This window comes from Hyperolius riggenbachi, chromosome 3, assembly GCF_040937935.1.
Source record: "Hyperolius riggenbachi isolate aHypRig1 chromosome 3, aHypRig1.pri, whole genome shotgun sequence".
Lineage (NCBI taxonomy): Eukaryota > Metazoa > Chordata > Amphibia > Anura > Hyperoliidae > Hyperolius > Hyperolius riggenbachi.
The window spans coordinates 96,770,327-96,785,673 of NC_090648.1; the positions used below are offsets into that span (position 1 = coordinate 96,770,327).

General features: G+C 43.3%; 2 protein-coding genes across 3 annotated transcripts in view; one reads left to right on the forward strand and one right to left on the reverse strand.

Annotated features, from left to right (window-relative positions):
• LOC137562862 (RING finger protein 112-like) overlaps positions 1-351 on the reverse strand; it is an 80,282-nt gene extending 79,931 nt beyond the window's left edge. The window contains exon 1 of one of the 2 annotated variants that reach the window (XM_068274634.1): positions 301-351. The gene's annotated coding sequence lies outside the window, so the exon portion shown is untranslated. The remainder of the gene's footprint in view (positions 1-300) is intronic. The other variant, XM_068274633.1, reaches the window with a different exon arrangement.
• Positions 352-419: 68 nt separating this feature from the next.
• The window catches only part of POLB (DNA polymerase beta), a 35,238-nt gene continuing 20,310 nt past the window's right edge, over positions 420-15,347 (forward strand). Inside the window, exons 1-7 of the mRNA XM_068274635.1 lie at positions 420-593; positions 3,473-3,530; positions 6,678-6,744; positions 7,611-7,685; positions 9,856-9,914; positions 11,004-11,053; positions 12,897-12,948. Coding sequence (XP_068130736.1) covers positions 533-593; positions 3,473-3,530; positions 6,678-6,744; positions 7,611-7,685; positions 9,856-9,914; positions 11,004-11,053; positions 12,897-12,948 — 422 coding nt within the window. The 5' untranslated portion in view covers positions 420-532. The remainder of the gene's footprint in view (positions 594-3,472; positions 3,531-6,677; positions 6,745-7,610; positions 7,686-9,855; positions 9,915-11,003; positions 11,054-12,896; positions 12,949-15,347) is intronic.

Below are 15,347 nucleotides of genomic sequence, written 5' to 3' on the forward strand. Positions count from 1 at the left end.
GGTCACTAGTTTGAACAAACTGGTGCTGCGGAACCATGTGAACGGACGGACGGATGTGAACGGATTGTTTTTGTATCCCACATGTGAACCGGGCTTAATATAGGCTCACCATTTTCACAACCAAAAATGTCAGGCACCACCATGCTCTGGTTTTCCCCCAGCCTACTCTCCTTATTCAGGCTTAGTTTTCTTCAGAGGTTTATTGGACCCTTATGTACTGCGAATTTTACACATCAAATCTTTTCATACTATAATAATATATACGTAATAATTTCCTAATTTAGCTTCCCTAGCCATCACCATTGTAGCCTACTCCAACCCCAGCAACTAAGTACGTGCTGTTCTTCTCACAGCTGCCAGCAGATGGCGCCGAAAAACCTAGTCGAGTTCGTATACTAATCATTGTACGTCATCGCGCCCTGCTGGCGTGTCACTCGCTGCGCCCTGCGGCCTGGAGATTGGAGAAGCTTGAAGCCGGGGTCTGGAGTTATTACCGGTGCCAGTGAGAGGGTCCTAAACACCGGCTAAAAAAATGAGCAAGAGAAAAGCGCCCCAAGAGACGCTGAACGAGGGGATAACCGATTTCCTCATAGGTGAGAATGTTGTGTCCATATATAACAGAGCAATGACAATGGTAACATGGGACATACACCATTCACAATAACCCAGCACAGTGCACCCAGTCTAATGCAGTGCAGCCAGCTCTACGTATACCAGCTAGTCTCTGCACAGAGCACCCAGAATGGTGCCTTGTGTACTGTGCATGGGGAACGTGTGCTGTGCATGGTGAATGAATGTATATGGTGATAATAAGACAGCTGCTGTTTATAGATGGCCACTCAATGTGGCAAAAGGATAGATCCCTCTCTGATCTGAATCTGATCAGAGAGAGGTCTGTTCCTTCCACAATCTTACCATGGATATTCTGTTGATTTCAGCATGAATTCTATCAAATTGCAGCACTGCATTGCTTATTGTGGTGCAACTCTATAGGTGGCCATACAACTGTCGACTTGGTGGCTGTTGACCCCCCAAATGTTTTATGTCTCCCACCCCTGTGCCTCTGCATATATTTTTTTACCTCACGCCGTCCCCGAGTGTCTGCACTGTATTTCCGCATTGGCTCCCCACATAACGCCTCATATACTAAATCCCCATAGTCACATGGGGTGTAAATACTGCGGATAGTCCATGGATGGCGTGATATGTAAAGTATAAATGCACAGGCACTGGGGGATTATTATTTGTATTTATAAAGCGCCAACATATTACGCAGCGGATGCCTGAATGCGGCATCACAAGGCCAATTCCCAAGAGATTTCACGCTGAAATCGATCAGGAAACAGCACGCCGCGTTTAGCAGCAAGAGGATCTCTCTCTGATCACAATTCAATAAGAAAGAGATCTGTCTCTTGGTCCAATCTGCCCACCATTGCCAGATGTATGGGCACCTTAGAACTACTTGTGATTGCAAAATGGTAGCGTTTTTGAGTGCAGTTTTTGCCACTTCAATGCAGAGCAATTTCAGGGAAAGCGATTGTGGGCTCAAATTGCTCTGAACATGCTGCATTCAGAGTGATTGCGATTTCAGCAAATCGCTCCTGTGGGATCATGCCCATTCACTTTCAGCTGCAAAGGTCATTTGGAATCGCTGGTGATTTCTAGAGAGTATATACCGCTGCTGAAGACGTCCTAGTGGGTCCCAGGCTTAAGTGTGTAGGCACCTTTAAGCTGGCCATACACTATTCAATTATCACTCTATTTTTGTTTCATTCAGTATTTGATTGAAGAAACTATTGATTATTTTTCAACCAATATTGCAGCTTAACCTTCTCAGCTCGGGCTATGCCGCCAGAAGGCACCGCTCAGGCCCTGCTGGGCCGATTTGCATAATTTTTTTTGCTACACGCAGCTAGCACTTTGCTAGCTGCGTGTGTAATGCAATCGCCGCCGCTACCCGCCGATCCGCCGCTATTCGTCGCGCCGTGCCCCCCCTCCCCAGACCCCGTGTGCTGCCTGGCCAATCAGTGCCAGGCAGCGCTGTGGGGTGGATTGGAGTCCTCCAATCCACGGGATCTCGAGGGGCTGGGGGGATGCCGCTGAGCAGCGGCTATCATGTAGCGAGACCTTGTCTTTAAAAAAATGACTTTGCTGCCCTCTGGCGGATTTTGATAAACCGCCAGGAGGGTTAATGGTTTTATTGATAATATCCCATAAGCAATCAGAAGAAGTGATTTATCGTTCGCTAATGCACTTCAGTTAGATGATTTGGTTAATTGGATGTCTGATTGGGCTTGCTTTATTAGCTGTTCACACTTGTATCACAATTTTATGCTCATTGTACATGTAATGCAAAATACATTTTTCAGTGTTTCTTTAGTTTTTTTTTTTGTTTTTGTTTTTTTTTAATTTCTGTGTGCCATGTGTGATTCACATGTAATGCAAGTCAATGGAAACGCAGAAAAATTGCATTTGTTGCGTAACAAATCTCATCCGATTTTGAAATTAATTTGATCAATTTCCACAGAAATTAACTTTGAGCACTGAAAAATCACCATATGAAATATAGCTTAGGGCCTGAGCACACTAACTCAGTTGTGCGCAGTTGTACGCAGTTGTACGCAGTTGTGTCCGCTTTTCAGCATCTGTATTATTGATGTGCTGCTGAAAAGCGGACACAACTGCGTTAGTGGGCTCAGGCCCTAAAAACATGCACAAAACCGCAGTGGAAGCTGTGGGGCAGATGGTGTCAGCTTACTGGTCTTAGGTTGGCAGCTGAATTCAGGGAGAAGGGTCCCTATTATTATAATTATTATTATTATTGATTTATAAAGCGACAACATATTCCGTGGCGCTGTACAAAGTAAGAAAGAAACATGGGGTACATAATAATACAGACAATTGTGTACACCAATATACAATATACATAATTCATGACAAATGACTAACCAAGAAAGGCAGTATTGGGCGAAGCAGTGCTTTTCAGCGCTGCTAGATTTGGGCGCAGCCAGCGCCGCCATAGACTATAATGGGAATCAGTCTGTAGCGGCGCTCAGTGAGTAACGTCGGCGCCGTCAGAAGACTGAGCTGAAGTTGCTTAAAAAACACAATAATTCGGTCTCCAGTAATCGCTGGAAGCCGAATTATATAATTCCCCCACTATCCATGGCGCCTGGAGGGGGAATAGAAATTAACACGGCCCGGACTTGTGCAGAAGCAGGATCAGCCATATATCAGCTGTATCCTGCGCCCAAGTCTCCCGGCGCCGTTTTCAAATGTACGCATATTGGGGACCCGAGGGACAAACATTGGGGAGGGGGGAATGTTATGTTTTATTGTCACCACACGCTACATTTTTAGCCATAAATAAACTTCAGTGATATAATTCACCTGAGTTATATGTTAGTTGTATAAAGTGTGTGTTTTCAGTACTTGCTTTCAGATTTGTTTGTCCTTGCATCTACATTTTCAGAACTGGCAAATTATGAACGGAATGTGAACAGAGCTATCCATAAGTACAGTGCCTACAGGTGAGAAAAAACCCATTTACCAATCTATTGCTGTTAATTTGTTTTGGCTGGATGTGCTGCTTGTCAAGTAGCAGTATATCAGCGGTAGTGTTGAAGTTCGGATTCAGGATATTGAATTCTGAAACCTGAATAAGCCAGAAAACCACATGTCAGCACTCGAGCAAGTGGGCAGGGTCACGGGGAGATCAGTCACTTGCGCTTTTAGTTTTCATGCAAGGAGGAAGCAACGGAGTCATGTGATGCGCAAGTTAGTGAACTCCCCGTGACCCTGTCCACTTGCTCGGGTGCTGAAGTGCGGTGTTCGGGATAATTTGTGTTTCTGAATTCAATATCCCAAATTCGACCCCCAACACTAATCAGCAGCCAGCTGCAGTGGGCAAGGCTTGGCCTCTGGTCTTACTTGGTTTCATTAAATGTTCCTAAAACTCTCTGCTTTCCAGGTAATAGATCGATCATATAGAATTAATTCAAAGTGTGTACACACATCCAATTGGCCAATATGACCACTTCCGCGTAGTATGGGTGTTGTATGAGAGCTTACCGACACAATCTGTTTATAGTATTTAAAATACTATTATAAAGTATTTAAGAGCCTCTGTACTAAAAAAAAGTGCCCCTGGGGGGTACTTGCCTCGGGAGGGGGAAGCCTCTAAATCCTATTGCGGCTTCCCCTGTCCTCCTCCGTCCTATGGCGGTCTCGCTCTGGCCCTCGGAATGCACAGCCGACAATTTGTCAGGTTGTGCAATATTTACCTTTCCCATTTCCAGCGGGGGCGCTGTTGCGGCTCTTTGCTCGGAAATACCCGATCCCAGTCGGGTCTGCTCTACTGCTCAGGCAACTTACTGCGTCTGCGCTGGATCCGGGAAGGTAAATATTTGCATGGCCACTGTTCGTGGACCTCTACCACCGTGCGATAGAGGAGGACGGGGGAAGCCTCTGGATCCTCCCGAGGTGAGTATCCCCCAGGGGCAATTTTTTTTAATACAGATTCACTTTAAAATACTATAATTCCGTTATACAGAACTCGGACAAATGGAAGTCTCAACTAACAGATTTGCCAGAGGAATAATGGGGACTTTGCTTTCGGCAGGTTTTGAGGCTTTTAAAATACTTACTAGGCCTCCAGGTGACATACTGGCTTTCATGCACGGGGGAAGCTGTAACGCCTCTAGGAGCCCGCTAGATGCTGCAGGAAGACTGCTGGACGTTGGTGGAGGCTTGACAAGTATTTAGCGTGGGAAGTTTGTGCTTTTTAGGCCGTTTGCTAAAGCAACCGGCAAGCACATGTATCCGGGCATCAGGTGATCCCTGCTGGTGCCGGATATCGGGCACTGCTGTATGTTGGCCCTCATACTACTTGAACGTGTTAAAATTGGCCAAACAAAACTGGATGTGTGTACACACCGTAAGGCAGCCTTTCTCAACCTTTTTTTTTTACCTTGGAGGAACCCTGTAAATAACTTTTGGATCTCAAGGAACCCCTGCAAACAATTTTTTGGTCTCTAGGAACCCCTGCATTTATTTTTCAGGAGGCATGGTCTTTAAATAGGTTAGGCTGCTAATTTCACTATCTCCTATTACACTGCCACTCATTATACTGTCTCCTGACCCCCCAATTTAGTGCTTCTTCTTACAGTATCACCTATTATAGTGTGCTCTATTATACTTCCCCCACGATGGGGTAAAATGCCAAGGAATCCCTGCAGAGTCCTCAAGGAACCCTGGTTGAGAAAGCCTGCCGTAAGGCATAAACAGTTGGGACTCCTAGTTGCAGAAAATGTAAAGTCATCATTAATGGGTTGATTGGTAGGCTGGGGGACTCCCCATTCTGACATTGTTTAGTCTGCATCAAGTGATGAATAGTTGAGAAATCTACTCCTATCAGAGACTGACAGCCACCAGCAGGACATAGATTTCTATATGATGGTGCTTTGTAATTGGCATCAACCCACAAAAGAATGTGCCCAGCTGCCCAGGTTGCTTGATCCTGCTCCAAGTATCAATGCCTCTGTATAATATCTGTGCGCTATTATGCTTTAATGACTGGAAATGGAACGGACAAGAATTTCAAACTTTCATGATCACATTTTCCAGCTGTAATCATCCACATCTGTTCTCAATTTCCTGCAATCGCCACTCTCATGCAGAGTGCACAGCCACAGAGCATTGCTGCTCAAATGTCCCCTGACCGGATTCACCATGAAGACGTCTTCAAGGACAACTTTGCTCTGGAACTGGTTAATCACCCCAAAAGTGACAGTCCACTGCGCCATTCACTTAACTCGGATGCTGAAGCCTTGGATCACAGTTTGTGAATGGCTATCAGTTGACATTCTCATTGCCCACACTCATGCTGGAAGTAAAGGGAGGCTGGACAGGTGCCTACCGGTTAGGCCACACATAGGTGTGTTAGGCAGCTGTGAAAGGTCTGTTTGCTACAAGAGATGTCAATGATATGCACATTTTTTGGCTTGCATGCAAATTTCTTGCTGATTGTATGCAGCTTGGAATTGGGCCAATCCAAATCATCAGGGAGTGCATTTGATTGGCTCAGTTGCAGGTTGCATACAATTTGCTGTAAATTGGCAATTAAAATGAAAAAATTGGCTTTTCATTGATAACGATTTTAGAAAGATTTAGGAAGATGTTATTGAAGGTGAAAGTTCAACCCCCAAAAAGTGGAAATATGTAAACTGAATTGTGTATTGCATTGTGCTGCTGTGCACTGCAAGACAGATGTCACACTTGGGGGTTTATCGCATGCGGTTGTCCTGCAATGTTAGTAATGCTTTCCGATGGACAATCGCAATCAAGTGTTACTATGTACAACCACTACACCAGTTTTGTTGCCTTTCTCCCCCCCCCCCCCCCCCCCCCCCCACACACACCGCATGTGATTCCTATTGCTGACAATCAGCTTCTGTCAGAGTGTCAACCACATAAAACCATGGCAGTTTTTTCCTCAGACTCAAGTGTGGTCCCTGCCTGATAAATATGCAGACCACATATCCGATTTTTATAATATGCCCCTTCATTTCCAGTTGTGATTCATTTCTCCATTGCGTTATTCAGTCCATGCTCAGACAAGTTGCCGTGCTTTATATGAAGTACCTTACTCCTTTTTAACGTTATTCTTGTTCTTGCAGGAAAGCTGCCTCTGTGATTGCAAAGTACCCCACAAAAATCAAGAGTGGAGCCGAAGCCAAAAAACTGGTCAGCACCCATATCCTATACATAATATGTATTACAGAAAGAAGGGCTTAATGTGGTAACTTGCAAAACTACCAATGAGATTTACATATGTCTTATAATGTGTATCAAGGCTTGTAGACAAGAGGTTCATTTTAAATTGGTAGTATAGTTTTTATCAAGTGTATTTCAGATAACCTAAAATGAGGTGCTGATTAATAATACCATTGCCACTTTATAAATATGTGTTTCTCAGTTACTGTTAGGGGCTTGTCACACCGCTGCGGTGCAGTGCGTAATTTTAGCGCAGCCTAATACTACGACAATTAAAGTCTATGGGGCAAATCGCACTACACGTGATGCGCTGCGGTTCAAGTAGCTACTCTAACACGAGTGCAAACCTACGTTACCGTGCGGCGGACTTGAAGTAATATAATGTATGGCAAAGCGTGTATTTTAAAATGACCGCCGGAAGTTTTACGCATTGCGCATGCGCGGAAGTGCATTTTAGTAATACAGTTTGCGCACGTCATCAATTCAGCCACAGGAAGTGAGCGTCACTTCCTGCTTGGCCTGCTGCCAGACGGGGATCTCGACGTACTAACACGATAATCCCTGGAGGCTGTTTACAGTGTGAAACCGGCCTCAAAATTATCATTATTATGATTGCAGGAAATTGGCAAACACTTTATAAACTTGGCAGTCATTTGAATTTGTCACTGTTCTAAATATAATGATCAGCACCATTATAAATCGGTCTCTGAAGCTGAATTGTATGTGCCTTGTGTCACTTATATCTGTAGACATAGCAGTCTGTCGTAACGGATTACTGTGTACATCATTTAGCATGAGTTTTTTTCGAAGTTAACAATAACCTCTTCCATTTTCAGGATGGAGTTGGAGCCAAAATAGCAGAAAAGATAGATGAATTTTTGGCTACAGGAAAACTGCGGAAGCTTGAAAAGGTAGCACACTGACCCTAAAGTTCTCAAAATCTTGACTAATTGTCTCCCGATTTTTTTTTTTTTTTTTTTCCTAACCCCTTTTTAGTTTCAGACGTTGATAGCCTTCAGATTTCTGCAGCACTTGTTCTCTTGCTTAAAGATTAAAACATTGGTAACTAGCAAGTGATTGGCGGTTGTGACAGAACTCATACTTTTTATTACTTCCCATTTGGTCAGCCAAGCCCCATTGTTTTTAGTGCTTATCCACAGTGAAAATATAGCACTCCTCAATCAACACACACTTAAAGTGAACCAGAGATGAAGCATCCTCTTGTATTTTACCATATATATCTGTGGGAACATTAGAGAAAACACCTACCCTGCTCTCTGTTTCATTCTTCACTGCTCAGCCTGCTTGTTATCAGCCCTGATAAAATCCCTGACTGAGCATTCAGTCTGGCTTTGCTCAGGAATCATAGCCGAGTCATTATAGCAGAGCCAGAAGGGGGCAGGCTTGGGCTTGAAAAGACATCAGAAAAGACAGTCTCAGCTATAATGATTCCTGAGCAAAGCCAGACTGAATGCTCAGTCTAGGATTTTATCAGGGCTAATAACAAGCAGGCTGAGCAGTGAAGAATGAAACAGAGAGCAGGGTAGGTGTTTTCTCTAATGTTCCCACTGATATACATGGTAAAATACATGAGGGTGCTTCATCTCTGGTTCACTTTAAGAACCAGAATAACTGGAAAGCATTTTTATTAGCACTAGAAGGACAATGCGTTTTGCGGGATACTGCCTGCTTCTTCTGATCTGTATAGTTGCCGTGGGCAGGGAGAGCACAGCAATGCCGGGGAGCGCTGCAAGTTAACCATTTAGCACTACAGTGTTACCAAGTTAAAGTGGGATGAAACTCCAACTAAAAAATAAATAAAAATCATCCAATAAGACATTACTTATTTAGCTTACCTATACTGTTTTTTTAGTCTTCAGATTTATGAGAAATTTGACATGAAAAATAAAGAATATTTCTGCCGATTTCCCTTTTACTGTATCTCTGCGATGCCAAAAGTGACATCACTTCTGTCCTTTTCTTTTTTCCCAACCCAGCTCAGTTGTTAATTTTCCCTCCCTACTGCCAAAGCTTACTGTCCCTCCTACAGCAAACATCACCCAGAAAACAGGCTTAGGGCCCATTCACACTAGAGCGTTTTGCCGGCAATTTTGGCAAAACGCTCAAGCGCTTGCTAGTGCTATCATACCCTATGGGCCCGTTCTCACTTTGGCGATTTGCGTTAATCACCGGCGATTAGGCAAATCGCCAAACGCAAACGTGTAGCCTGCACCATTTTCAGGTGATTTCCCGGCATTCGCGTTTCAGTGCTATAGCGCTTCGCTAAACGCGATCGCGGAAAAATCGCTGCAGTGTCCAGTGATTTTTTTTTTTCCGTGTTAAATCGCGGAAAAATCACTCCCGCAAAACCTGGTGGTAATCTCCGGCAATTTGCATTTTTAAGTGTGAATGGGGCCTTGGGGCCCTTTTACACTTAATGTGTTGGTATGTGTTGGTACACGTTGGTACGCGTTTTTTTCCATTGCAGTGCATTGTGAAAAATATTTCAGTTAAAACGTGTTAAGTGTGAACTTTGCTATAGGAAAACATGGGACTTACTTTGAAAATAAATCAGATTTCTTTCAGTCATAACTGAGATCAACTGATTAAGTGTAAAAGAGACCTTACACACAGCTAGTAGTATTTCTATGTAAAGGTAGCCATACATCTGGCGATTCTAATTCAATCAACAAAGTGATCAACTTTATTGGGGAATCGACTTCAGTATAGTTGATCGAAAGTCGATCGACTAGTAACCTACACATTACAAGCGATATCCTATGCGATTTTACCTTCACTAGTCGATCTGACCAATATTGGGTCTCCATGCTCTGAATGCAAATCAATCCAATGATATGTGAACAGTAGCCGATTTCAGTGCGATTGACCGATATCTTGCATCCTACTCAATCGAGTAAGTTGGTCAATTCGACATGATATCAGCCGCTGTTCATTGATTGGGAATTCTGGAACACACTCGATTCTCTCTCCATACCTTCTTTTTAGTTCAAGTGTAATCCTTTCTCTCCCTCATTTTTAGGTGAAATTAATTCTAAAATGTGTTGTGTCCCCTTTTTGTAGATTCGACAAGATGACACGAGCTCCTCCATCAATTTCCTCACTAGGGTTAGTGGAATCGGGTGAGTTACCTGTACTTGTAACTACATCTTTCACTCATTAGCAATGCAGAGGTCTGCAGTTGAGGCTAACAGTAAAACCTTGGTTTGGTTTGCAAGACGAGTAAAACCATTTTATGAAGTTTTGACATGATAAGCAAGCAGTGTCTTCGTATACAAGCAAAGAAACATATTTGTGCGCTGCATCATCACAACTGACCCAATGGTCCTCTCTTATGCTGCAGGACTGTAAATCCTCATAAGTAGGCAAAAGCTTTGGATAAGTCCCTTGTTAAAGCTACACAAAAAAAGGTTGGGGTGAGTCAACAGATAGCAGTGAATCTGTTATAGTGAAAGGGTTTTGTTTGTTTTTTACTTTATACAGCAGAGTCCCCGTTTTTCGAAATTCAGGCAACAGACAGTCTCAACTAACTGGCATGCCTGATAACTGAGACACTTTTTTTTGTTTTTTGTTTTCTTTTTTTTGGGGGGGGGAGGGGGGGAGATTTGAAGGCATTATTTAAAATACCGAGCCTCCAACAATGTCTTGTAGTCTCCCTGCAGCTCCTAGAGCAGTGATGGCTAACCTTGGCACTCCAGCTGTGACAAAACTACAAATCCCATCATGCCTCTGCCTCCCTGAGTTATGCTTTGAGCTGTCAGAGTATTGCAATGCCTCATGGGACTTGTAGTTCCACCACAGCTGGAGTGCCAAGGTTAGCCATCACTGTCCTTGAGGCTATCCGGCACCATGCACGGACGCCGGCGGCTCAGGTGACATGTCTGTTTGCAGGCACGGGGATGCTGGAAAGCCACTAGGAGCTGCAGGGAGATTACAAGACATCGCTGGAGGCTTGGTGTGAATTTCTGGGTTGGAGGTTTGCGCTTTTTCTACCGTTGCTCACGCAACCGACAAGCACATGTATCCGGCATCAGGCTAAACCGAGGTTCCACTGTATTTCTTTGGGTAGAACAGTAATAATGTTTTGAGGTTCAGTTGCATTATCTACGATTGTTTAATTCTGTTTGATGAAGCCTCTCTTGCAGGATGTGTTGTGAAATTATATGTACAGTGCAGACAGTTCCCTTGAATGGATGTAACTTGTTTTGCAGGCCAGCAGCAGCCCGCAAGCTAGTAGAGGAAGGCATTAAGACGTTAGAGGGTGAGTTCTAAGCAGTATTGTGAATCATTCTCTTTTGTATCCAGTGCTGAGGTTGTCACCCAATAAGGAAATTACAAAACATATCGGGGCAAAAGCTCTGGGACCCCCTATCAGGCTTGCAGAACAAATGGTGTCTAGAATTATCATGCAATAAAACAGGATTAGTTCCACATATCTGCAAATATATATTAAAGCCCACCTGAAGTGAGAAGCACATGGTCGCTGCCTTAGATATTTCCTTTCAATCAACACCAGTTACCTGGCAGTCCCGCTGATCTCTCTGGCTGCAGTAGTGTCTGAATCACACACCTGAAACAACCATATGTGGCTTATCCAGTCAGACTTCAGTCAGGAAAATCTGATCTGCATGCTTGTTCAGAGTCTATAGCTAAAAGCATTAGAGGCAGAGGATCAGTAGGACAGCCAGTGCATTGTTTAAAAGGAAATAAATATGGCCGCCTTCATTCCCTCTCACTTCGGTTGTGCTTTGAGCCATAGGGATGTGACAAGCCTCCTGTTTAATATTACTCTAGCATCCTAAAGGCAGGACCTGCATGACAATAGATAAACCTGCCAGAGACGCACATGGAGGCAGCTATTCCCCTCTATATGTGAGGTGAAGCTTCTTAATTCCTAACAGTACCAGACAGCTGGGATTCTAGCACTGCCTAATCCTCATCAAGCAGCAGATAAACTTATTGACATATTCCATTGTTGGCACTTCATATGAGCCCCATACAGACTGGCGGCTGAAACAACCATTTGTGAGCATTTCAGTTCCTGCCTTCATGTATTCTGGACTCAGCAGAGCTGCACAGTCTTATAGAAAGGGAAACAGAAATGGAATGACTTCCCATTGTAGATGGAAGAAATCAGCCAGTAGACTGAAAAATATAAGGTACAGATGCTATGGGTAGCCTGTACAGTAGTGTTAGTGTTTTAATTCAGCTTGGCGAATTCAGGACACCCGAATACTCCCGTCTGCCACTGTTCAGCACAGAACAAATGGACAGAGACAGGAGGAGTTCACTGACTTGCAAGTCATGCTGCATTTACAAACCGGAAGGAGGAAGTATCGGAGTCACGTGAAATAAAGGTCAGTGAACTCCTCCGATCTTTCCAGTGTACTGTATTTTTTTGTGTGCAAATCAGAGCATCAATGCACAGCAATTGAAGGGTTAAGCAGAGAACCGCTTCATAGTACACCGGGCAGCAGGTGGCTCTGATTGAGGATTTCAGCAGGGGGGAAGAGCACTTCACAAATCCTGCCTAGGCTGCACTGCACAATCTGTAGAAGTACTATTAAGCACCTCTTATTCTGCGGCAGTTAAGCAATGGATTTGCACTTTTTCTTATTAGGATTTATGAAGTTTCTAATTATCATGCAGAACAGTTCAAAACTGTCATTAATGCTTTGATAAATCTGGCTCTTTTATCGAAGAAAAGTGGGAAATCCAATCAGATGTATCGAACAAATGAAAAAAAAATGCTTTAAATTTTTCTGTACAACCGATTGTTTTTATTGAATTGCTGTAAAATTGGATCATTTTATTGTATCATGTGTGGTCATCTTAGTACTCTTGAGAGAGAGAGGTATTGTGATCCATTCCTAGCTGTTTATGAATAGTAGCCTGTGCCAGAAGTGTAACATTTTAGTGCCAACCTGTTTCATCTCAGGGTCATTCCCTTGCTGAACACAACTGCACTCAATCTACATAGGCACTGGAGGAAAACAAAGGAAAAACACTGATACTTTTTTAGCGTTACACCAAACATTAAAATGAAATAAAAGTGAAAACATTTTTCTTTGATTTCTTGAAATAATGAAAACTTTTCATCCTAGATCTAAAAAACAATGAACACAAGTTAAACCATCATCAACGAATTGGAGTAAAGTGAGTTTTGCTATTATATTGCCATTCATTTGTGGTGCTTTTCATTTTCACACACTTCCTTCTGTTGCTCGCAGGCATTCTTACACCCAGGGCCGGACCGAGGCAGAGGCGACAGAAGCTCCAGCCTCAGGGCGCAGTGTAGGAGGGGGCGCACAACTCACTGATCTATCATTCCCATGTTGTGTTTGCAGCAGAGAGAAATAAGAAAAGGGGATACATGGCAGTGACTGCAAGCCAGATGACTAGAGATTAAGGTGTTGGGGCCCTGGGGAACCTCTTAGCCTAATAGCAATCAATGTGTGACGACTGGGGTGGGAGGGAAGGAGGGGCGCACTTTGGTTACTCAGCCTTGGGTGCTGGAGGACCTTGTCCCGGCTCTGCCTACACCTCTCATCTGCCCAAGTTTGTCCCTTTTTTTTTTTTTTTTTTTTTTTACACTTTGAGACAAGACATTATGCTGTAAAATATGACAGCTTGCAGGCTGTAATATACGGACCGAGGGGGAAGCCCTCCGTACCATACTATATTGTATGGTACGGGAATGGACGGCCTTGCTGTACACACTATGGGCACATGGGGACTTTTAGTTCTTTAACAGCTGGAGAGCTAAGTTTGCCTATCACTGCGCTAGGCTAATGAAAGTTAATGGAGTTGAGCCCACGATTGGGACTTGCCAAAATCGCGATCATGGGTCCTGCAGCATCAGTAAAATTATTGCAAAATAACTCTCAGCCTTTTGGGAGTGGTTTGCAAATGCAAATGGGTGCTCGGCCTAACTTTGTTCACAGTTCTCTAATACATAATTTCGGTAAGATTGTACAATCAAGATTGTATCATTAGTGGACACCTTTAGAATTTGCTCTGTACAATGTGGGGTGTAGTTGGGGCTTACACAATTACATGGTACAGTTTAATATATTTAAAGGGAACCAGAGATGAACGTTTCACACAAAATAAACATATCAGTCGATAGCTTGTAAAGAATAAATGCTCTACCTGATAATTTCACCGCTCTGGTGTGCCTTTTTTAGTGTTTTTTTTTATCCATTATTGCTCCAGGAAAAATCCAATATGGCCGCCGGCTCATATCCCTTCTGCTTCCGGGTTATGAGTTGTTCTGGATGTGCTGTCTAGGCTATATGAGAAAGGCTGCTATCTAGGCTAAATGCAGCCTTTCATCTGTGTGCTTTCATTTTGGTATGATGTGCAGCTGCCTGTAGGAAGTGTCTCTCATAGGAATGAAACTGCAGTCATCATCATTATCTATGCAGAGTGCACACAGAGCACACAGATCATATTGCAGCCACACTTGTCTGTTTCAGAGCTTCTCTCTTAGCAGGAGCAGCCCCTCCCATGTCATCAGAGCTCTCAGTATGCAAAGCAGGAAAGCTGAACCAGGAGGGGGCAGGCTTGGGCTTGAAAAGACTCCACAGAAGAGTGACTCAGCTATAATGATTCCAGGTCAAACCTAGACTGAAGGCTCAGTCTGGGATTCTTTTTTTTTTTATTTATAAAGAGCTTTATTATATAATAAGGCAAATATAACAACAAGCTGGAGAAGCTAAAATAGCAAAACATATACAGAAGGAAGATAAAAACAAACGTGGATAAACATCCTACACGTATATATGTTGAAGAGCAAAATTCCAATGTCCCTACCGTTCAACCTAGGAAATGGGGCACAAAAGTGCCTCCTACTGAGATCCTAGGGATCAGTCCAATCTAATAAGTTCCATAGTACATTGCTCTTCTTGACTGAAAAGAAAACCATAACCTAGAACTAACCCCAAAATAAAATCAAAGAAAGGGAAAAAGAGAAAAAAAAGAAAAAAGGGGGAAAAAAGAAAAATAACATCCTGTCTAAGCACAAGAGTCCCGAATGTCATAGAGTATACAAAACAATTAGAAACCCATCACACAACTGTCCAAGGGGAACTAAAGTTGCCTGTAGGATTTCCATGCATCCCAAATAAGATCAAATCTTGCTATATTCTCAACACTATAATAATAGACTCGATCAATTAACATCATCAAGTCAAGACGCTGAATAACCAAAGCTAACTCCAAATCAGTGGATTTCCACTGGAGGGCTATTGACCATTGGGCAGCCAATAACATATATCTATATAAGGGTCGGAAACTTCCAGGAACTTCATCATTAGCCATATATAAAAGGGCCTGGGAAGCAGTCAGAGAGATTGGAAAACCAAACACGTCTCGTATTAAATGTTTCCATGAATTCCAAAAACTTTGTGCACGAGGGCAATCCCAAAAAACATGCACCAGAGACCCTTCTATACCACAGCCGCAGAAACAAGACGAAGAGGCCAAAGGATAAATTTTATGAATTTTAACCGGGGTGTAATACCACCGAAACAAAAGCTTAACCGCCGTATCTT